This window comes from Cervus elaphus, chromosome 12 (genome assembly GCF_910594005.1).
Source record: "Cervus elaphus chromosome 12, mCerEla1.1, whole genome shotgun sequence".
NCBI classification, from domain to species: domain Eukaryota; kingdom Metazoa; phylum Chordata; class Mammalia; order Artiodactyla; family Cervidae; genus Cervus; species Cervus elaphus.
In genome coordinates, this window is record NC_057826.1 from 47,256,875 (window position 1) to 47,281,752 (window position 24,878).

Consider the following 24,878-nt stretch of genomic DNA (forward strand, 5'->3'; position numbering starts at 1 on the left):
ACAGTAACTCACTCCAGTATTCTTGCCTGGAAAATTCCATGGACAGAGGATCCTGGCAGGCTAAAGTCAATGGGGTCACAAAGAGTTGGACACAACTGAGCACTGCAATTAAACTTAAAAGCTTTTCCACAGCAAAGGAAGCCATAAATAAGACAAAAAGACAACCCTCAGAATGGGAGAAAATATTTGCAAATGAAGCAACTGACAAGGAATTAATCTCTAAAACATACAAACAGCTCATACAGCTGAATATCAAAAAAGCAACCCAATCAAAAAATAGGCCAAAGACCTAAATAGATGTTTCTCTGAAGAAGACATAAAGATGGCCAACAAGCACATGAAAAGATGCTCAACATCACTAATTGCTAGAGAAAAGGAAGTCAAAACTACAATGAGGTATCACCTCACACCAGTCAGAAAAGCCATCATCAAAAAATCCACAAACAAATGCTGGAGATGGTGTGAAGAAAAGGGAGCCATTTTACACTGTTGGTAGGAATGTAAATTGATATAGCCACTATAGAGAACAGGTTCTTTAAAAAACTTAAAACAGAACTATCATATGACCCAGCAGTCATACTCTGGGCATATATCTAAAGAAAACCGTAATTCAAAAAGATACATGCACCCCAATGCTCACTGCAATACTATTCACAAGTGCCAAGACATGGAAGCAAAATAAATGTCCATCAACAGAAAAATAGATAATGACGTGCTTTATACAAGGAATATTACTCAGCCATAAAAAGGAATGAAATTGTGCCATTTGCAGAGACATGAACAGACCTAGAGACTGTCATACAGAGTGAAGTCAGAAAGAGAAAAACAAATATCATACAATAGTGCCCATATGTGGAATCTGGAAAAATGATACAGATGAACTTATATGCAAAGCAGAAGTAGAGACAAAGATGCAGCAACAAGCATATAGATACCAAAGGAGGAAGGAGGGAAGAGATGAACTGGGAGACTGGGATTGACATAAACATGGTTGCTGTGGTTGTTGTTTAGTCACTAAGTTTTGTCCAACTCTTTTGTAACCCCATGGGCTCTAGCTCACCAGGCTGCTTTGTCCATGGTATTCTCCAAGCAACAATACTGGAATGGGTTGCCATTTTCTTCTCCATGGGACCTTCTCAACCCAGGGATCAAACCCACATCTCCTGCATTTCAGGCAGATTGTTTACCCACTCTATTTATGGGAAGCCCCCATATATATACTACTAGGTATAAAATAGGTAACTTAGAAAACTAACTGTATAGCACAGAAAACTATTCAATGTTCTATGGTGACTTAAATGGGAAGGAAATCCAAAAAAGAAGGAATATGTAAGAATACACAGAAGAACTGTACAAAAAAGATCTTCACGACCCAGATAATCATGAGGGTGTGATCACTCACCTAGAGCCAGACAGCCTGGAATGTGAAGTCAGGTGGGCCTTAGGAAGCACCTCTGCAAACAAAGCTAGTGGAGGTGATGGAATTCCAGTTGAGCTATTTTAAATCCTGAAAGATGATGCTGTGAAAGTGCTGCACTCAATATGCCAGCAAATTTGAAAAAGGCAGCAATGGCCACAGGACTGGAAAAGGTCAGTTTTCATTCCAATCCCAAAGAAGGGCAATGCCAAGGAATGTTCAAAACTACCACACAATTGCACTCATCTCACACACTAGTAAAGTGATGCTTAAAATTCTCCAAGCCAGGCTTCAGCAACACGTGAACCATGAACTTCCAGATGTTCAAGCTGGTTTTAGAAAAGGCAGAGGAACCAGAAATCAAATTGCCAACATCTGCTGGATTATTGAAAAAGCAAGAGAGTTCCAGAAAAACATCTATTTCTGCTTTATTGACTATGCCAAAGGCTTTGACTGAGTGGATCACAATAAACTGTGGAAAATTCTTAGAGAGATGGGCATACCAGACCACCTGACCTACCTCTTGAGAAATCTGTATGCAGGTCAGAAAGTAACAGTTCAAACTGGACATGGAACAAGAGACTGGCTCCAAATAGAAAAAGGAGTACATCAAGGCTGTATATTGTCACCCTGCTTATTTAACTTATATGCAGAGTACATCATGAGAAACGCTGGGCTGGAAGAAGCACAAGCTGGAATCAAGATCACCGGGAGAAATATCAATAACCTCAGATATGCAGATGATACCACTCTTATGGCAGAAAGTGAAGAAGAACTAAAGGGCCTCTTGACGAAAGTGAAAGAGGAGAGTGAAAAAGTTGGCTTAAAGCTCAACATTCAGAAAACTAAGATCATGGCATCCAGTCCCATCACTTCAAGGCAAATAGATGGGGAGACAGTGGAAACAGTGGCAGACGTTATTTTTGGGCTCCAAAATCACTGCAGATGGTGACTGCAGCCATGAAATTAAAAGATGTTTACTCCTTGGAAGAAAAGTTATGACCGACCTAGACAGCATATTAAAAAGCAGAGACATTACTTTGCCAACAAATGTCCGTCTAGTCAAGGCTATGGTTTTTCCAGTGGTGATGTATGGATATGAGAGTTGGACTGTAAAGAAAGCTGGGTGCAGAAGAATTGATGCTTTGGAACTGTGGTGTTGGAGAAGACTCTTGAGAGTCCCTTGGACTGCAAGGAGATCCAACCAGTCCATCCTAAAGGAGATCAGTCCTGGGTGTTCATTGGAAGGACTGATGTTGAAGCAGAAACTCCAATTCTTTGGCCACCTGATGTGAAGAGTTGACTCATTGGAAAAGACCCTGATACTGGGAAAGATTGAGGGCAGGAGGTGAAGGGGACGACAGAGGATGAGATGGCTGGATGGCATAACCGACTCAATGGACATTGGTTTGGGTGGACTCTGGGAGTTGGTGATGGACAGGGAGGCCTGGCGTGCTGCAGTTCATGGGGTTGCAAAGAGTCAGACACGACTAAGCGACTGAACTGAACTGAACAGCGGATCACTTTGCTGTACAGCAGAAACCAACACAACAATGTAAAGCAAATATACTCCAATAAAAATTAATAAAATAAAATAAAAATTGCCAACAACCAACATTCAAATAAGTGACTATTTGAAAGACAAGGGAACACATATTCATTGGATATATACCTAGAAGTGAAATTTGAGTCATAGGGTAAGACTGTTCAAATTTCGTATATAATGCCATTTTTTCAAAGCTTTGTCAGATTTATATTCTCATAAACACTGCCTAAGCACTCCCACCATTCCAAATCCTTGATGATGCTTTAGTCTTGTCATAGATTTTAACTGTTCTTGTGGTGATGTAATTATCATTGGGGTTTTGTTTCTCTATTACTAATGGAACTGAGACCTTTTTATAAGTTTGACCTATTTATATAACTTCTTGGACATTCTTGATCAGTAAGTTTTTTTCATTTTTATACTGGTTTGTCTACTTCTTATTGTTGCATAAAAGTTCTTTATATATTGCGGATAAAAGTTTCTTGTTGGCTATATGCATTGTAAATATTTCCTTCCAGGTCTGTAGTTACTCTCAGACTGGTTTCTTCAGATAGAGAGAAGTATTCTAATCCACTAATCTTTTCTTCACTGTCAATGACTTCTGTGTCATGTTTTAGGAAATGCTGCCCAACCCACAAACATATAGATATTTTTTTGTATTAGTTGCTCAAAGCTTTGCTATTTCACCATTAATTTTTAGCTTATTACCCTTCAGGAACTGATTTTTACGTGTGTTGTGAGGTATAAATCAAGTTCACTTTCTTCCATATGTGAATCTAAGTGATTCAGTATCATTTTCTTAAATGTCTATTTCTGAATGCTCTGCAGTAATTCTAAAACATACATGGAAATGCAAAGTAGGAATGGCTAAAACAATCTTTTGGGGGACTTCTTCAGGATGAATACTTTTTATAATGTCATAATATTTGAGACAGTGTGGTTTTAGCACAGGACTGAACAAATGGATCAATGGAATAGAATAGATCAGTTCTTCTCTACCAGAAGTGTTAAGTAAGCTCCAATGCCCTTAGGCATCTATTATATACAATGGATTAACTTAGCTCTTCTGGATCTGAAATAATATCAACTGTATACTGTCTTTGAGAAAATTAAAAATACAATCACTCAACTTTCTGTGAGGCTTAATCCTCTTATGGAACTCCAGTTGAGGAAGGATGGGATAGAAAAATCCAAAAACAGATCCACACACATATGCACACTTACTTTTTGACAAAACTGACATTACAGAGCCATTTCCAATTTCACTAAGCCAGTCAGCTTAGTAAATGTGCTACTTAGTTATTCACTTAAATTTTCAAATTCACATAAAATTGTTCACAGTATCCTATGATCTACAGTGATCTCCCATTTGTACAATCTAAAGTTATCCATTATCCCATTATCCATTCCTAGAAGTGGCTATTTGTGCATTCTCTTTTACACTTTATTATTCCTGCCAGAGACTGCCAATTTTATTGGCCTTTTTAAAGGCACAATTTTTGGCTTTGTTGATTCTACTTTAATGTTTACATTCTAAAATGCTCATTTCTGTTCTTATCTGTATCTACTACATTATTTTAAGTCACTCCAGATGGGAATTTTCTCTTTGTTTTCAAATAATTCCAGATGGAGTGTTCTTTCCTAATAGTTCTTTTAGATTATATGCTAGCCTCAAGGAAATAGCTTCAGCTACTTACGGGGATAAATTTTTTTTTTTAAATCCTAGAATTTTTTATTGTGGTAAAATATTTGCCGTTTTAATCAGTTTAAGTGTACAATTCAGTGGTGTTATTACTTCATAATGCTCAGCAACTATCAACACTATTTCCAAAAATTTTCTCCCAAAAAGAAGTGCTTTACCTATTTAAGCAATAACTCCCCAATCACCCCTTCCCCTCTAGTTTACTTTTTGTTTCTATAAATCTATTCCTAGATATGTCATGTAAGTGGAATTATATAGCCTTTGTCCTTTTGTTTCTGGCTTACTTCACTTCAGTTCAGTCACTTAGTCGTGTCAAGACTCTTTGCAACCCCACCAACTGTTGCACACCAGGCTTCCCTGTCCATCACCAACTCCCGGAGCTTGCTCAAACTCATTCCATCGAGTCAGTGATGACATCCAACAATCTCATCCTCTGTCATCCCCTTCTCCTCCTGCCTTCAATCTTTCCCAGCATTAGGGTCTTTTCAATGAGTGAGTTCTTCACAGCAGGTGGCCACAGTATCGGAGCTTAGGCTTCAGCATCAGTCCTTCCAGTGAATATTCAGGACTTACTTCCTTTAGGATGGACTGGTTGGATCTCCTTACAGTCCAAGGGACTCTCAAGAGTCTTCTCCAACACCACAGTTCAAAAGCATCAATTCTTCCATGCTCAGCTTTCTTTATGGGAACTTTATGGTCCAACTCTCACATCTATACATGAATACTGGAAAAACTACAGCTTTGACTAGACGGACCTTTGTCAGCAAAGTGATGTCACTGCTTTTTAATACGTTGTTTAGGTTTGTCATAGCTCTTCTTCCAAAGAGCAAGCATCTTTTAATTTCATGGCTGCAGTCACCATCTGCAGTGATTTTGGAGCCCCCAAAATAAAGTCTGTCACTGTTCCCATTGTTTCCCCATCTAATTGCCATGAAGTGATGGGACCAGATGTCATGATCTTTGCTTTTTGAATGTTGAGTTTTAAGCCAGATTTTTCACTCTCCTCTTTCACTTTCATCAAGAGGCTCTTTAGTTCCTCTTCACTGTCTGCCATAAGGGTGGTGTCATCTGTATATTTAAGGTTATTGATATTTCTCCCAGCAATCTTGATTCCAGCTTTGGCTTCATCCAGCCTGGCATTTCGCATGACGTACTCTGCACCTACTTTACTTAGGATAATGCTTTTCAAGGTTCAACCATACTGCAGCATGTATCAGAGCTTCATTCCCTTTTATAACTGAGCAATATTCTATTGCATGTATATACCACATTTCATTTATCTACTCATCATTTGATAGACACTTAGCTGGCTTCTACCTTTTGACTACTGTGAATAATGCCGCACTGAATATCTACATACAAGTATCTGAGTCCCTGTTTTTCCATTTTCTTGAGTGTATACCTAAGTGTGGAATTGCTGAATCATATGGTAATTCTATGTTTAACTTTTTGAGAAATTGCCAAACTGTTTTCCACAGTGCACCATTTTACATTCTTAGCAACAGTATCTGAAGGTTCCAATTTGGCCACATCTTCACAAACACTTACCTTCCATTGCTTACTACAGTTATTCAACAGGTGTAAGATGGTATCTCTTTGTGGTTCTGATGTGCATTTGCCTAATAACTCATGTTGGGCTTCCCAGGGGGCGCTAATGGTAAAGAACCTGCCTGCCAATGCAGGAGACACAAGAGATGTGGGTTTGATCCCTGGGTCGGTAAGATACCCAGATAAGGAAATGGCAACCTACTCCAGGATTTTTGCCTGGAGAATTCCAAGGACAGAGGAGCCTGGTGGGCTATAGTCCATAGAGTCACAAAGAGTCTGACATGACTGAGCACATAGACACAATAACTAATGGTGAGTGCTTTTTCATGTGCTACTGCCCACTGTAACTTCTCTAGAGAAATCTTAAAGTACTTGGCCCATTTTTAAATTGGGTTGTCTTCTGTTGCTGAATTATAGAAATCCTTTATATACTCTGGAACTTAAATCTTAGCCAGAGATACAATTTACTTTTCTGGTCTGATATATGAATTAGGAGAAACACAGATGAGCACCTTCTGTCAGTCCTTCAGGTAGCTCCCAGGCAGGTTAGAATATACAGACACAATAATTTGTAATATCTGCTTTTCTTCTTCCAGAACCAGTACTCGCAGTATGGGTTGCTGCCATCAAGACTGCCTCAGAGCAGGGAGTGGGTGGAGCAAGGACAAGTAAAAACATACAAACTTCTGCCACCATTGCTAAGTTTCTTTTTTCTTGTTTCAGCATTCACTTGGTTGCTATAAAACTTTGTTGTTCAGAGTTCTTACAGAGTTGCTTCTGACAGTTTCTGCTAGTTTGACTGGAAGGGCAGGAACTTGGAGCTGCTTCTACACTATTTCCTAGATGTCACTCCAATCTTACAACTGTTAATCTGTGGCACTTTCATGATCATTTAGTTAAAAACACTTTCTAATTTCAATTTTAATTACTTCTTTGGTCTGGGGTTATTTAAAAGCATATTTCAAAATATCTAAACATACAAAGATTGCCTAGTTTCTTTCTTTTTTTTTGGTTACTGTGTATCTAGTTTAACTCCACTGTGGTCAGAGAACATATGAAATAAATGTGTTGAAAATCTGTTGATCTGTTCTGACATAACACATGGTCTTTGTTCATAAATGGTTCAAATATGTTTATTAAAACTACAAATATAGCCAGGTTTAAATTTACAGTCTTAGTATTTTCTTTCTATTTGTCCTACATGTTTTGTGTCCTCTCTTCTTCTTGCCTCTATGTTTGGAGTCCCCAAGACCATACTGCACCCCTGGTTTTGATCCCCCACTTGGAGGATTCACAGGACTCAGCATATAGTTATACTCATTGATATGATTTATATTTATTATTTGGATATAATTTATATTAAGTCTATGGATATGATTTATATTTATTTATATTTATATTTATTATATATTATTATTTCCATGTGATAAATCATAGTGAAATACAGAGCAGAATCAGAATGGAGGAAAAGCATGTGGGTAAAGTCTGGAGGAAATAAGCTGCAAGTTTCCAAAAGTCCTCTCCCAGTGGAGTAACCCTGGACACACTTAATTTCCCAAGCAATGAGTTGTAGCAATATGTGAAAATTGTCTCCAGGAAATCGCACTAGAGACTCAGGGCCCACAGTTTTTATTAGGGGCTGGCCATGCACATATCCTCTGCCAACGGAATAGCAAATTCCTGACTACCAGAGGAAACAGAGTCCAGCAGAAACTGTACTGTTTCTCCAAACAACTTAGGCACTCTTATCAAAGAGTGCTAGGAACCTTCTTAAAATCCAAATTTCCAGACACCAGCCAAGGACCAAACTTGCAAAAGCAGGACTTCCTAAAGATATTAGTCTCAAGTGTGCTAGGTTAACTCTTGCTTGCACAGGTTCATCAACTGCTTTTTAACATTTTCCCTCCATGAATTTGTTAATTATGTATTTTTTTCCAATTTTTATTACAGAGATATGTTTGTTTAAAGTCTAATAAAATTTCTTCATTATTTTTTACTAAATAATAAAAGGTTATTGACACTTTAACTCCATGTATGTACTTCCTACCTGACTTTTGTTATAGTTCATGTCACCCAGCTATACTGAATGGCTGAAGCGCATGTCCCTGCTAGGGCCTGACAAAATGTGGTCCACTGGAGAAGGGAATGCCAAATCACTTCAGTATTGTTACCTTGAGAACCCTATGAACAGTATGAAAAGACAAAAACGACATGACACTGAAAGATGAGCCCCCCCAGGTCAGTAGCAGTTCAATATACTGCTAGAGAAGAGCAGAGAAAGAGCTCCAGAAGGAATGAAGAGGCTGAGCCAAAGTGGAAATTATGCCCAGTTGTGGTTGTATCTGGTAGTGAAAGTAAAATCCAATGCTGTAAAGAACAATATTGCATAGGAACCTAGAATGTTAGGTTCATGAATCAAGGTAAATTGGATGTAGTCAAATAAGAGATGGCAAGACTGAACATCAACACCTTAGGAATCAGTGAACTAAAATGGTCAGGACTGGGTGTATTTAATTCAGATGACCATTATTTTACTACTGTGAGCAAGAATTGCTTAGAAGGAATGGAGCAGCCCTCATAATTAACAAATGAGTCCAAAATGCAGTACTTGGGTACAATCTCAAAAATGATACTGATCTCTGTTCATTTTCATGGCAAACCATTCAACATCACAGTTTTGCTGAAGAAGATGAAGTTGAGATTCTATGAAGACCTACATGACCTCCTAGAACTAACACCAAAAAAAGATGTTCTTTTCATCATCGGGGACTGGAATGCAAAAGTAGGGAGTGAAGAGATACCTGGAATAACAGCCAAATTTGGCCTTAGAGTACAAAATGAAGCAGGGGAAAGGCTAACAGAGCTTTGCCAAGAAAACACATTGGTCATAGCAAACACCCTCTTCCAACAACACAAGAGATGACTTTACACATGGACATCATTGGGTGGTCAGTACCGAAATCAGATTGATTATATTCTTTGCAGCTGAAGATGCAGAAGCTCTATACAGTTAGCAAAAACAAGACCTGGAACTGACTGTGGCTTACTGCCAACATCCACTGGATCATAGGAAAAACCAGGAGAATTCCAGAAAAACACCTATTTCTGCTTCACTGACTACATTAAAGTGTTTGTGCGGATCACAACAAACTGTGGAAAATTCTTAAAAAGATGGGAATACCAAACCACCTTACCTGCCTCCTGCAAAACTTGTATGCAGGTCAAGAAGCAAATGTTAAAACTGGACATAGAACAAACCAGCTCAAAATTGTGAAAGGACTACAACAAGGTTGTATATTGTCACCCTGCTTATTTAACTGATATGCAGAGTACATCATGCAAAATGCCAGGCTGAAATCAGGATTGCTGGGAGAATTATCAGTGACTTCAGATATGCAGATGACATCACCCTTACGGCAGAAAGTGAAGAGGAATTAAAGAGCCTCTTGATGAAGGTAAAAAAGGACAGTGAAAAAGCTGGCTTAAAACTCAACATTCAAAAAACCAAGATCATGGCACCCAGTCCCATTATTTCATGGCAAAAAGATGGGGAAACAATGGAAACAGTGACAGTTTATTTTCTAGGGCTCCAAAATCACTGCAGATGGTGACACCAGCTGTGAAATTAAAAGATGTTTGCTCCTTGGAAGAAAAGCTATGAAAAAGCCAGACAGCAGATTAAAAGGCAGTGACATCACTTTGCCAAAAAAAGTCCATCCAGTCAAAGCGATAGGACTTCCCTGGTGGCTCAGATGGTAAAGCGTCTGCCTACAATGTGGGAGACGCAGGTTTGATCCCTGGGTGGGGAAAATCTTCTGGAGAAGGAAATGGCAACCCACTCCAGTACTCTTGCCTGGAAAATCCCATGGGAGAAGCCTGGTAGGCTACAGTCCATGGGGTCGCAAAGAGTCGGACACGACTGAGTGACTTCACTTCACTTCACTTCACTTCAGTCAGAGCTATGGTTTTTCCAACAGTCATTTATGGATGGGAGAGTTGGACCATAAAGAATGCTGAGCGCCAAAGAATTGATGCTTGAACTGTGGTGCTGGAGAAGACTCTTAAGAGTCCCTTGGAATGCAAGGAGATCAAACCAGTCAATCCTTAAAGAAATCAATCCTGAATATTCATTGGAAGGACTGATGCTGAAGCTGAAGCTCAGATACTCTGGCCACCTGATGTGAAGACCCAACTTATTAGAAAAGACCTGACACTGGGAAAGATTAAAGGCAGGAGGAGAAGGGGATGACAGAGGATGAGATGGTTGGATGGTACCACTGATTGAATGGACACGAATTTGAGCAAGCTCCAGGAAATGGTGAAGGACAGGGAAGCTTGGTTTGCTGCAGTGCATGGGGTTGCAAAGACTCAGACATGACTGAGTGACTGAACAATGAGTTCTTTGCAGTTGAAGATGGAGAAGCTCTACACAGCTAGCAAAAACAAGACCTGGAGCTGACTGTGGCTTAGATCATCAGCTCCATTTTGCAAAATTCAGGCTCAAACTGAAGAAAGTAGAGGAAACCACTAGGCCATTCGGGTATGACCTAAATCCAATCCCTTATGCTTATACAGTGGAGGTGACAAATAGATTCAAGGGACTAGATCAGGTAGACAGCATGCCTGAAGAACTATGGATGGAGGTTCATAACACTGTACAGGAGGTGGTGACCAAAACCATCTCCAAGAAAAAGAAATGCAAGAAGGCAAAGTGATTGTCAGAGGAGGCCTTACAAATAGCTGAGATAAGAAGAGAAACAAAAGGCAAAGGATAAAGGGAAAGATATTCCCAAGTGAATGCAGAGTTCCAGAGAATAGCAAGGAGAGATAAGAAAGTTTTCTTAAGTGAACAATGCAAAGAAATAGAGAAAAACAATAGAATGGGAAAGACTAGAGATCTTTTTAAGAAAACTGGAACTACCAAGGGAACATTTCATGCAAAGAAGACACAATAAATGACAAAACCAGCAAGGACCTAGTAGAAGCAGAAGATATTAAGAATAGGTGGCAAGAATACACAGAAGAACTGTACAAAAAAGCTCTTAATGACCAGGTAACCACCATGGGGTGATCATTCATCTAGAGCCAGACATCCTGGAGTGTGAAGTCAAGTGGGCCTTAGGAAGCATTACCACAAACAAAGCTAGTGGAGTTGATGGAATTCTAACTGAGCTATTTCATGTCTGCCTCCTTAGCACAGTAGGCAGCACGTCAGTCTCATAATCTAACTGAGCTATTTCAAATCCTAAAGGTGATGCTATTAAAGTGTTGCACTCAATATGCCAGCAAATTTGGAAAACTCGGCAGTGGCCACAGGACTAGAAAAGGTCAGTTTTCATTCCAATCCCAAAGAAAGGCAAATCCAAAGAATGTTCAAATTACTACACAATTGCACTCATTTCACATGCCAGCAAGATAACACTCAAACTCCTTCAAGCTAGGCTTCAGCAGTACATGAACCAAGAACTTCCACATGTACAAGCTAGATTTAGAAAAGGCAGAGGAACCAGAAATCAAATCATCAAAATATGCTAGATTACAGAAAAAACAAGGGAATTCCAAAAAACATCTACTTCTGCTGCATTGACTACACTAAAGCCTTTGACTGTGTGGATCACAAGAGACTGGAATACCAGACCACATTACCTGGTTCCCGCAAAACCTGTATGCAGGACAAGAAGCAACAGATAGAACTGGACATGGAACAAAGGACTGGTTCCAAATTGGGAAAGGAGTACGTCAAGGCTGTATATTGTCACCCTGCTTAACTTATTTGCAGAGTACATCTTAACTAAATGTTGGACTGGATGACTCACAAGCTGGAATCAAGATTGCCAGGAAAAATACCAACAACCTCAGATATGTAGATGATACCACTTTAATGGCAGAAAGTAGAGAGTAACTAAAGAGCCTCTTGTTGAAGGTGAAAGGTGAAAGAAAAGAGTGAAAAGCTGGCTTAAAACTCAACAATCAAAAAACTAAAACCATGGCATCTGATACCATCACTTCATGGCAAATAGATGGGGGAAAAAATGGAACAGTGACAAACTTTATTTTGGGGGGCTCCAAAATCAATTTGGATGGATACCGCAGACACGAAGAGTCTGCTCTTGGGAGAAAATCTATGACAAACCTTGACAGTGTACTAAAAAGCACAGACATCACTTTGCCAACAAAGGTCCACATAGGCAAAGCTGTGGTTTTTCCAGTAGTCATGTACAGATGTGACAGCTGGACCATAAAGAAGGCTGAGCACCAAAGAATTGATGCTTTTGAACTGTGGTGCTAGAGAAGACTCTTTAAAGTCCCATAGACAGCAAGGATATCCACTGTGAGCTGCAGTTCATGGGGCCGCAGAGTAGGCACGACTTAGTGAATGACCAACAACAACGTTTTTAACTCTTCATATATTTTAAATTCCAAATCCAATCATTCCAATAAATGATTAACACATTCAAATCTCACCTAGAGTTACTACACATTTGCCTCCCAGAGGTTCTGAAACTCATGTTGGGGCTATTCTTCTACCTCCAGAACAACTACTAGTATTTCCTTTAATGCAGAGTTATCAGTAATCAAGTCTCTACTTTGTTTGACTAAAAATGTTATTTTTAAAATCCATCTCATCTGTGTTTATAAAATTAACATCTTGATTATCAGTCTGGACTATAATCATACTGTCATTGGCAAGGAATTGGCTGTACATTTAATAAGGAAAGGCTGTCTCTGACTCTTCTTTGAGCTAGTTTTTGCTGAACTAACACAAGTTATAAACAAGGTACTTGTTTTTGTTTTCATGAAGCTATAGGTTAACTATATAATCTATAGTAATCCATTATTTAATAACTATAAATTACATAGTCATAATTATACAATTAATTCTAATAACTAAACAATTATTACTAATTGTAATTACTGACTAACGGTATAATTAAAAAGAGATTTCTAATACTACAGTTTCTCAATTCTAGTTAAAAGCTGTGAAAAAATTAAACTTTTAAATATCTTTTTAAATTAAACAAAATCATGTGTTCAAGATAAAAAGTCTCATGACTTCTGAACTTCAACTTTTCAAAATAAATTTCAATGATTCTTAAAAATTTGCCCTGGGTTTTAAAAATTAAATTAGAAGAGCCTAATCATGATTGAGATGATTTTCAATTATTTCAGATACATTTCAAGGACTAAAGCAAACACTTCCTTGAATTTAGACCTGCCAATCTGCAGATGAGTACAGTGATCAGAAAATGGTCCACTCTCCATGTCAGTCACTATTTTACCATGCTGAGGAGAAACATACTCTATTTGAAAGAATACTCAACAAATGACTTTTGTCTTACATTTGAAGAAAATTTCTACAATGTATAGAATTCTAAATGGGCTATTATTTTCTTTTGGCCCTTTAAATCCACTGTCTTCTATTTGCTAACATTGCTGCTCAAAGTTCAGTCAGACTTCTTACTATTGTTCCTTTGAAGGCAACAGTCTTTTTTGTGTGGCTACTTTTGTAAATTTTTATGATTTTTCTCCATTGTTAGATTTTGAAAGTTTGACTAGAACAAGCATAAATATGTTTTTAATTATTTATTATGTCTAAACCTGTGACTTTGTCTTTTACTATTTTTGGAAATTCACAGCCTATATCTCTTTCAGCCTATATCTCTTTGAATATTGCATTTCTGCATCATCCTCATTCATTTCTACTACCAGAACTAAAATTATACATCTGGTAGAACTTGTCAGCACAGCTCTTATTGCTTTTAAGATCTCTTTTGTATTCTTCTATCCTTTTGTTTCTCTATGCTTATTCTGGATCTGTTCAACTGATCTGCTCCCATAGTATCTCTTCATCTGTTTCTATCCAGTAAAACCTAATTAGCTTCTGGATTATTAAAGTAAAACATACACTAAAGTAGAAAATTCGCAAGCATGTATCATGTAAGATGATGCTGAACACCTTGCTATATGCTTACTGGTCAAGCTCACCTTCACTTAACTTTTAGCCATACTTGTGCCACCTGCAAAAACTTCCAGAAGAAATGCAGCTACAAAAGCCACGCTCACTACTCTGGTTTCCTTCCTCTCCCATGTCTTATTTTTATACCTTCTCCAGATAGTCTGCTCTGAGAGGGAGCATCTATCTGAATCAAGTAGTTTGCAACTGCTACAAAGCTCCTGCATTTAATTCTTATCAATGAATTAAAGCCATGAAATAACGGAACATTTATTTCATCTTCAGATAACATAAAAGTATCATGATAACTAAATGATTGGAGAATTAGGATCAAAAAAGATAGCTTGAGACTAGAACACTATGAAGACACTGGCAGTCATTTTAAATCTTTTTTTTTTTTTTTTAAAGAATAGTAACTCCTAGAGAATTCGATAGAAGTTGTGGACACAGAAAAATTCACATGGCTTTATTTGCCAAATATATTTACATGTAATTTAAAGAAGCTCAAAAACCTCTGAAGCTTATCCATGGGTCATATCATATTCTATAGAAGCCTTGTTCAGTCAAGATAAAATGTAACAACCATCAAAGTAAATTCCAAATATATTCAACTATGTAAGTACAGAATGGGCATTTAGTTAGCCTGAGTTTTAATTAACAGTGTGATAGGCTGCCACTGAAAGTGATCTGAGGCAACATTAAGGAACATATTCCAGAACAATGTGGTTAACAATCTCACTATTAGGGGTACTGAACAACACCCTAGAGTATTACACATAATTGTGGGAACAGTATTTTGATCGTGTGTGTGTTCAGTCGCATCTGACACTTTGTGACCCTATGGACTGTAGCCCAGCAGGCTTCTGTGTCCATGGGATTTTCAAGGCAAGAATACTGGAGTGGGTTGCCATTTCCTCCTTCAGTGGATCTTTCTGACCCAGGGATCGAACCTGTGTCTCCTGCATTGGCAGGTGGATTCTTTACTGCTGAACTATCAGGAAAGCCCCCAATATTTTGTTAAGGAACATTACAAGTCTAAGTCACATCTACAGAAGACAATCAGGATGGGGAAGAAGCTTGAAGTCATGTTAAGGAACAAATGAAAGAATGAAGGATACTTTATAGAAGGAAATGTTTAGTGAATTCATAAATAAGTGAAAGTGAAGTGAAAGTGAAAGTCCCTCAGTAATGCCCGACTCTTGGTGACCCCATAGACTATACAGTTCATGGAATTTTTAAGGCCAGAATACTGGACCGGGTAGCTGGTCCCTTCTCCAGGAAATCTTTCCAACCCAGGGATCAAACCCAGGTCTCCTGCTTGGCAGGCAGATTCTTTACCACTGAGCCACCTGGGAATAGGAAAGGATGTCCTAAAGAAGAACTCTATTTCTGTTTCAGTCAGATAAGGGAACTAAGACAACTGCCTGGAAATTACAGAGAAATTAACTTTGAAACAACAGAGGAAAAAGGAGTATTCAAAGAGCTGAATGAAAAGGAAAGTTTCTATTATAGTCACTAGACATGCTGAACCACAGATGATCAGCCATCTTCCAGAAATACTGTAGGAAATTTATGTAGGGGCATAAAATTAAATTAGGCGTCACCTAAGATTTCTCTTAAGAGTCAGATTCATGAGTCTATTTTTTTTTAAAGAGGTCATTTAAAAAATAATCTTTAGAGAAAAGAGAAGAGGGAATTGATATTAATTTTCACCTTAAATATTATCACTTTATTTCTATGAATAGGACCTCTTTTCTCAAATGAATATATATATGTGTGTATATACACACACACACACATACATATAGGATTTAAAGCAGTAAGTATTTCCACTCAAAATATTAACTGAGTACAATGACATAAAGAAAGAAATTTCACTCTCAAGTGATAAGCATTACATAAAACTTTAAAGATAAAGACTAAATAAATAAAGGTTTTGGAGTCAAGATACCTGTTTTCTCTTACTTGTTGCCTCAACTTTTCATCCTTTAGACTTTCACGTTTTAGTTTTGCCAGTTCCGTAGCCAATTTTTCTTCTTGTTCAAGCTGGAGTTCCCTCAATCTTTTGTTTTCTTCTGCCTAAATAAAAAAACAAAACTTTAGTCATTTGTCCTCCAGAATCAGATATTTTTTCATAAAGGCTGAATTTGTTTTACAGCAGAAAACTACAAGTGCCTTCTGAGCAGTCAACTATTCACATTTTATTTTAAAATGCAAAATATTATTTCCATAAATAATTTTTCTGAACATTTTTTCATGGAAAATTCCAAACATCAAACACGAAAAGAAGACTATTGAAACACACCCTCCGGAAGCCATCACTCATCTTCAACAATTATCAATATTTTCCCAGTCTTGTTTCCTTACTCTTCTACTCCACTCCTACTTTTTTCTGCATTTTTTTTTTTGCTAGAGTATTCAAAAACAAATTCTAGGTATATCATTACTTTGTAATTCAATAATGATCTCTGACAAGAATTTCTTCTTATATAAACATACCATTAACAAACTGAAATAAATTAACAATAATTCCTTAGAAAAGTCTAATAACTTGTCCATACTCAGGTTTCCCTGATTGTCTCAAGGATCCTTTTTCTATTTATTTTTTTGGTTTGTGCGAATCAAAATCCAAGCCAACCCATATACTGTATCTAGTTACTATTTATGTTAAGTCTCTTTCATTTTTTAAGTCTCCTCACACAGTTCCTCCCCCCTCCACCCTATTCCCCCTAGCTAGGCACTGACTTGTTGTAGAAATTAGGACATGTAGAAATGTGGAACAGAATGTCCCACATTCTGAATTTGACCAATTGCTTCCCCAAGATATCACTTATCTTGTTTCTTTTTCCTATTTCCTATAAAATGGTTGAAAGATTTAGAGACTTGATTAAATACTATATTTAGGAAAGAATAAACACATAAAAGGGGTTTCTTGGTGGCTCAGCGGTAAAGAACCTGCCTACCAATGCAGGAAACTTGGGTTTGATACCTGGGTCAGGAAGATCCCCTGGAGAGGGAAATGGCAACCTATTCCAGTATTCCTGCCTGGGAAATCCCGTGGACAGAAGAGGCTGGCAGGCTATAGTCCGTGGGGTTGTAAAAAAAAGTCAGACATAACTGAGCAACTGAGTATGGCATGACAAGCACATAAAAAGATGTTCAATATCATTGAACATCAGGAAGTTCAAGTTAAAACAATAATGATATATCACTACATACATACTGGAATGGCTAAAATAAAAAGTAGTAACAAAACCAAATGCTGGTGAGAACCTACATAACTCACATATTGCTGGGTGGTAATGTAAAATGGTACAGCCACTCTGAAAAATAGTTTTACAGTTTGTTATAAAGCTAACATGCAATTACAACTCAACAGTTGTATTCTTAAGCATTTATCCCAGAGAAACGGGAACTTATGTTTATTAAAAAACCTATACCCAAAATGTTTATAGCAGATTTATTCAAAATAGCCAATTGAAAATACCCAGACATTCTTTAACAGGTGAATGGTCAAATAAACTGTGGTATATCCATACTATGGAACACTGCTCAGCAACCAAGAGGAATGAGCATTAACAGAAGCTACAATCTGGCTGAATCTCTAGATATTTTGCTGAGTGAAAAAAATCCAATCTCAAAAGGTAGCATACTGTTTGATTCTATTTATATAATGTTCTTGGAACATGCTCTATTTTAAGGCTGAAACATAATTCACATAGTATTCAATTTGTATTTCACAATTCACAACTCAGCAGGTTTTTAGTGTATTCACAGCGGTGCACATCCAAAACCACTGGCTAGTTTCAGAACTTTTTTTTTTTTTTCCATTTATTTTTATTAGTTGGAGGCTAATTACTTTACAATATTGTAGTGGTTTTTGCCATACATTGACATGAATCAGTCATGGATTTACATGTGTTCCCCATCCCAATCCCTCCTCCCCCCCTCCCGCCCCATCCCATCCCTCTGGGTCTTCCCAGTGCACCAGCCCTGAGCACTTGGCTCATGCATCCAACCTGGGCTGGTGATCTGTTTCACCCTTGACAGTATACTTGTTTCAATGCTATTCTCTCAGAACATCACACCCTCGCCTTCTCCCACAGAGTCCAAAAATCTGTTCTGTACATCTGTGTCTCTTTTTCTGTTTTGCATATAGGGTTATCATTACCATCTTTCTAAATTCCATATATATGCGTTAGTATACTGTATTGGTCTTTATCTTTCTGGCTTACTTCACTCTGTATAATGGGCTCCAGTTTCATCCATCTCATTAGAACTGATTCAAATGAATTCTTTTTAATGGCTGAGTAATATTCCATTGTGTATATGTACCACAGCTTCCTTATCCATTTGTCTGCTGATGGGCATCTAGGTTGCTTCCATGTCCTGGCTATTATAAACAGTGCTGCGATGAACATTGGGGTGCACATGTCTCTTTTAGATCTGGTTTCCTCGGTGTGCATGCCCAGGAGTGGGATTGCTGGGTCATATGGCAGTTCTCTTTCCAGTTTTTTAAGGAATCTCCACACAGAACTTTTAAAGATAGACTATTATTTGGAGCAGTACTGAGTTCACAGCAGAATTGAGAACAGAGTTCTCATGTACACTCTTCCCACACACATGCAGAGCCCCCCTCACTATCAACATTCTACACCAGAGGGGAGATTTGCTACAATCAATAAACCTACACTGACACATCATCACCCACGGTTCAGTTTACCTTACAGTTCAGTTTGGATGTTATATAGTCTATGGGTTTGAACAGATGTATAATGATATGTATCTACCATTACAGTATCATACAGAATTTGACCACCCTTAAAATCCTCTATGCTCTGCTTATTCATCCCTCACTCCTCAAAACTCCTGGCAATCATTAATCTTTACAATCCTCATTGTTTTATCTTTTCCAGAATATTGTATCGTTGAAATCATATGCCTTTTCAGATTGGCTTCTTTCACTTAGTAATACACATTTAAGATTTTTCCAAGTCTTTCCATGACTTGATAGCTCATTTCTTTTAGCACTGAATAATATTCTATTTTCTGGATTATTTCTTCATTCACCTACTGAAGGACATCTCGGTTGCTTACAGGTTTTGGCCAGTATAAACAAAGCTGCCGTAAACATCCACATGCAGGTTTTTGGGTAGATGTAGGCTTTCAACATTACAGAACATTTTCACCACCCCACAAAAGAAACCCCACAGCTGTTAGCAATCATCATTCCCTTTACCCCTCAACCATTAATCTATTTTTTCGCTGTGAGAATTTGCCTATTCTAGATATTTAAATGAAATCATGCAATACATGGGGCTTCTCTTGTGGCTCAGCTGGTAAAGAATCTGCCTGCAGTGCGGGAGACCTGGGTTCAATCCCTGAGTTGGGAAGATCCCTTGGAAAAGGGAAAGGCTACCCACTCCAGTATTCTAGCCTGGAGAATTCCATGGACTGTATAGTCCATGGGGTCACAAAAAGTTGGACAGGACTGAGCCACTTTCAGTCACATGCATTACATGGCCTCTTTGCGGGGTTTTTTTTGGCTTCTTTCATTTAGCATAATACTTTCAAGGTTCACCCATGCTGCAGTACATATCAGTAATGCATACCTTTTTATGGTTGTATACTACTGTGCTGTATAGATACAAGATATCTTGTTTATCCACTCACAAGCGGATGAGTATTTGGATTGTTTCCACTTATCTGGCTATCATGAATAATGCTGCTATATGAACATCTGTGTAAAAGTTTTTGTGTGGACATATATTTTCAATTATCCTGGTCACATGCTTAGGAGTGGAACTGCTATGTAATAGAGTAACTATGTTTCACTTTTTAAGTAACTACCAAACTGCTGTGCACAGTCACTATACCATTTTACATTTCCATCCAAAATGTACAAGAGCTCCCAACACTTTTTTTCTTTTCCCCCAAGTGTAGCAGTCCTCATGGATCGTAAGTGGTATCTCATTGTGGTTTTCATTTGCATCTCCCTAATGACTAATGATGCTGAGCACAGTTTTTTGGGTTTATTGTTTACTTATATACATTCTTTGCAGTAATGGCTATTGAAATTCCTTCCTCATTAATTTTTTTTTGTCTGTTTACTGATGAATTGTACATGGAACATTCTGTAAGTGACAAAATTATAGAAATAGAGAACATACTAGTGATTGTTAGACTTAGGGATGAGGTAGGACCAGACAAGAAAGATATGGGTATGCTTATAAAAGGACATAATATGGGATCCCTGTGATCATGGAATGCTTCTGGATCTTAGCTGTGGTGTTATAGATACAAAGCTACATTTTAGCCAACGACTCCTGAGTGGAGAACTGGCTCCGCAGCAGACAGCAGCGGTGGTGAGGCTGGGGTGCCCTCTGCTCCTGGGTATCCACCAACACTGGCTCCAGCCTTCCCCGGACCCACTTCCAAGCCACTACAGCAGGGCCTTTTCCTCGACCCCTGGCTGCACACTGACTGACACCCAACAGCCAGAGATTTAAATGCTCAGTGAAGATTATCGGTGGGACAGCCAGGGCACCAGGCACTCATCCAGCTACACTGAGCAGCTGAGGGGTATGTCCCTGTTAGTTAGGGCCTGACAAAACGTGCTCCACTGGAGAAGGGCATGGCAAACCACCAGAGTATTCTTGTCTTGAGAACCCCACGAACAGTATGAAAAGGCAGAAAGATTAACACTGAAAGATGAACCTCCCAGGTCAACAGGTGTCCAATATACCACTGGGGAAGAGCAGAGAAACAGCTACAGAAAGAATGAAGGGGCTGAGTGGGAAATAACACCCAACTGTGGTTGTATCTGGTGATGAAAGTCAAGTCCGATGCTGTAAAGAACAATATTGCGTAGGAACCTAGAATGTTAGGTCCATGAATCAAGGTAAATTGGATGTGGTCAAACAGGAGATAGCAAGAGTGAACATCGACATTTCATGAATCAGTGAACTAAAATGAACAGGAATGGGAGAATTTAATTCAGATGACTATTATATCTACTACTGTGGGCAAGACTCCCTTAGAAGGAATGGAGTAGCCCTCATAATCAACAAATGAGTCTGAAATGCAGTACTTGAGTACAATTTCAAAAATGACAGACTGATCTCTGCTCGTTTTCAAGGTAAACCATTCAACATCACAGTAATTCAAGTCTATGCCCCAACCACTAATACTGAAGAAGATGAAGTTGAATTGTCCTGAGAAGACCTACAAGACCTCCTAGAACTAACACCAAAAAAAGATGTCTTTTTCATCATAGGGGACTGGAATGCAAAAGTAAGAAGTCGAGAGATACCTGGACTAACAGCCAAGTTTGACCTTGGAGTACAAAATGAAGCAGGGCAAAGGCTAACCAAGTTTTACAAAAATAACACACTGGTCACACTCTCTTCCAACAACACAAGAGACGACTCTACTAATGGCCATCACCAGATGGTCAGTACCAAAATCAGACTGATTATATTCCTTGCAGTCAAAGATGGAGAAGCTCTCACAGTCAGCAAAAACAAGACCTGGAGCTGACTGTGGCTCAGATCATCTGCTCCTTTTTGCAAAATTCAGGCTCAAATTGAAGAAAGTAGGGAAAACCACTAGGCCATTCCAGGTATGACCTAATCAAATCCCTTATGATTATACAGTGGAGGTGACAAATAGATTCAAGGAACTAGACCTGGTAGACAGAGCGCCTGAAGAACTATGGACAGAGGTTCATAACAATGTACAGGAGGTGGGGACCTCTAAACTGTATGGGACTAAACCCACACACACAAAGTAAAACTTGGGAAATTGAACGAGACTGGGGTACAGCATCATTGCTGATATCTTGCTTGTCATACTGTATTATACTTTTGCAAGATGTACCACTGGGAGAAACTGGGTACAGGATACATACGATCTTTCTGTATTATTTCTTATAACTGCATATGAGTCTGTAATTATCTATATGAATATATAAATCTATCAGCTCAATAAAAATTTCAATGAACAAAAAGCAACAACAAACATTGGTGAGGACACAAAGCAAATGGAATTCTTACACATCACTTAAGGAAATACAAAGTAGAGCAGTAACTCTGGGAAACGATTTGGCAGTCTCTTATAAAATGAAAACTAACACATACCATTTGATCCAACCATCCTACTCTCAGGTATCTATCCAAGAGAAATGAAAATTTATGTTCAGTTTTATTCGTATTAGCCCAACGCTGGAAACAACTCAAACAACTTTAACCTATGAATGGACAAACAAACTGTGGTACATCCATATAATACAATACTGTTATAGGGTCATAGGGGTCAGTTGCTCAGTCATTTCCAATTCTTCGCGACCCCATGGACTGTAGCCCACCAGGCTCCTCTGTCCATTGGGTTTTCCAGATAAGAATACTGGAGTGGGTTGCTACTTCCTACTCCAGAGAATCTCCCTGACCCAGGGATCGAACAGACATCTCTTGCATCTCCTGCACTAGCAGGTGAATTCTTTACCACTGTGCCACTTGGGAAGCCAGAACACTACTATACCATTCACCAATTAAAATGAGTGATTCATGAAACAACACAAAATTTTAAATTCGTTTGGCTAAGGGAAAGAAGTTAGACCCAAAAAGTGACATATTACATAATTGCATTTATATGTTACTATGGAAAAGAAAAATCTATTGGACAAAAAAGAAATCAATGGTTTCCAGGGATTGGGGGTGGGTAGGTGTGAGTGGTTGACTACAAAGGGGAAGCATAAAGAAAAGGAATGCTTTGTATGACATTGTAATGGTGGAACCAGTAATTATCCATTTGCCAAAATCCACAGAACTGCAAATCTATAGAACTGTACAGAATGAACTTTATAATATGCAAATTTAAAAAGAAATCAACTAGCACATCCATACCATATACTACTACTTAATAATGAGGAGTCAACAACTGACACATCCAACAACTTAAACGAATCTCAGAGAGCAGAAGACAACGGCAGGAGGAGTAGGACAGGGAGATCGCCAGTCTCCCCACAGATACATCAAAAACTCATCAAGATCAGGAACAACTCCTACAAAACAACATCTTGGCAACAGCAGAAGATCCCAGGCCTCCGGGGGGGAGGAGGGCAAGCTAACCTGCCTGGAATGAGGTAGGACAGAGAACAAAGACATAAAAACAGAAGAGATGGAGAACTTCAAGATGGAAGCTTGTGCCCCCAGGAAGGGAGGGAGTCATGAAGGAGGAAGTTTCCATGCACTGTGAAGCTCCCTCACAGGCAAGACCAAGGGGGAACTGCAGAATTTTGGAGAGCTGGGCAAAGTGGGGGACCTAGAGGGCAGAATTCAGAGAAGCTGCACTTCTCAGCCCATAAGCAGCTCACACACCCTGGCCCCGACCAGACGACAGGCTCAGGGAGCCAAGAAGTTCACAGAAGCCCCACGGCACAGAACGTGGGTCCAAGGTGCCAAGAGAAGAGCACACAAACCTCGAGGTGCAGAGGGTTGGCCCTGGGTGCCGACAGAAGCGCACACAAACCTCTGCAGCACCGCAGGCAGGCCCAGGGAGCCGAGAGAAAGGTACACAAGTCCCGAGATGCAGAGGGCGGGCTCAGGGTGTGCAAAGAAATCCGCACAAGTCTCTGCGATGCAGAGCGCAGGTTTCGGGAGCTGAGAAAAGCGCCATGCAAGCCCCCGCCTAGCAAGCATCAGCCTGCAGTGCAGGGCGGGACCAGGGTACAGAAGCTCCAGCAAAAGTTCAAGGGACAAGTAGGGGACTGACAGCAGTGAGGATATGCTGAGAGGGCCACTTCGACATGGCTGCAGAGACAGACGTGTCTAACACTGCCAAAGCCAAGAGGACTGTCCAAAGTCATACTGAATCCACAGACACCCCAAAACCTACTACTAGACACCCTGCTGCCCTTCAGAGAGATGAGATCCAGCTCCATCAACCAGAACACAGGCACAAGCCCCCCTAACCAGGAAACCACCACAGGACACCAATTCAACCCCATCCACAGGGGCACACTCCACAACTAAGAACAACTACAAACGAGAATTTTTTTTTCTTTTTTTGTCCTTTAAGTCACATTGTTTATTTCTCCTACATATTTCTATCTTCATGTTAGCCTTTTGCAGTGCTGTGGAGTTTTTCTCTTGTTAAAAAAATTTTTTCTTTAAGATTTTTTCCTTCTTTTCTGATTTTTTTTTTACTTTGTCTTAGTTCTGTTTTTCTTATTGTTCTTTACCTTCTGTAGCTATTCCTGAATATATACAAATCTTTTTCACATACATCTATGTATCTTTGCTTTCCTGTTTTTTAACTTCCTCTTCCACCCATTCCTTTTCTCTTTCTCCTCTTTTTTTCCTTCACTCTTTCTTTTTTCACAATGTAAGTTAAATTGTTGTATTCTCTTTGCTACATTCCCCAGTTGGCACTCTGCTCAGGCTCCAGTTTTCTGGATTGAGTGTTAGTGAGCTCTACTTTTAATTGGTTGATATCACTTTTGGTTTCCTTTGCTCACGAAGTCAATCTCCTATACTCTCTTTTCTTTAGAATACTTTGGCTATTTATCTCTGTGTGTGTAAGAGTGTGTAAATGTTCCATTATTTTTGTAATTATGTGTCTGATGTTGTACTGACCATCTATCTTTCATTTCATGTCATGTTTTGCTTTCTGTGTTGGTTTTGTGTTTGCTTTAACCCCTTTTAATACTATG

General features: G+C 38.9%; 1 protein-coding gene across 4 annotated transcripts in view; it reads right to left on the reverse strand.

Annotated features, from left to right (window-relative positions):
• Window positions 1-24,878, reverse strand: part of MNS1 (meiosis specific nuclear structural 1) — a 104,768-nt gene that overhangs the window by 34,618 nt on the left and 45,272 nt on the right. For all 4 annotated transcript variants that reach the window (XM_043921179.1, XM_043921180.1, XM_043921181.1 and 1 more), the window contains one exon: window positions 16,119-16,246. In XM_043921179.1, the coding sequence (XP_043777114.1) occupies window positions 16,119-16,246 (128 nt within the window). The remainder of the gene's footprint in view (window positions 1-16,118; window positions 16,247-24,878) is intronic.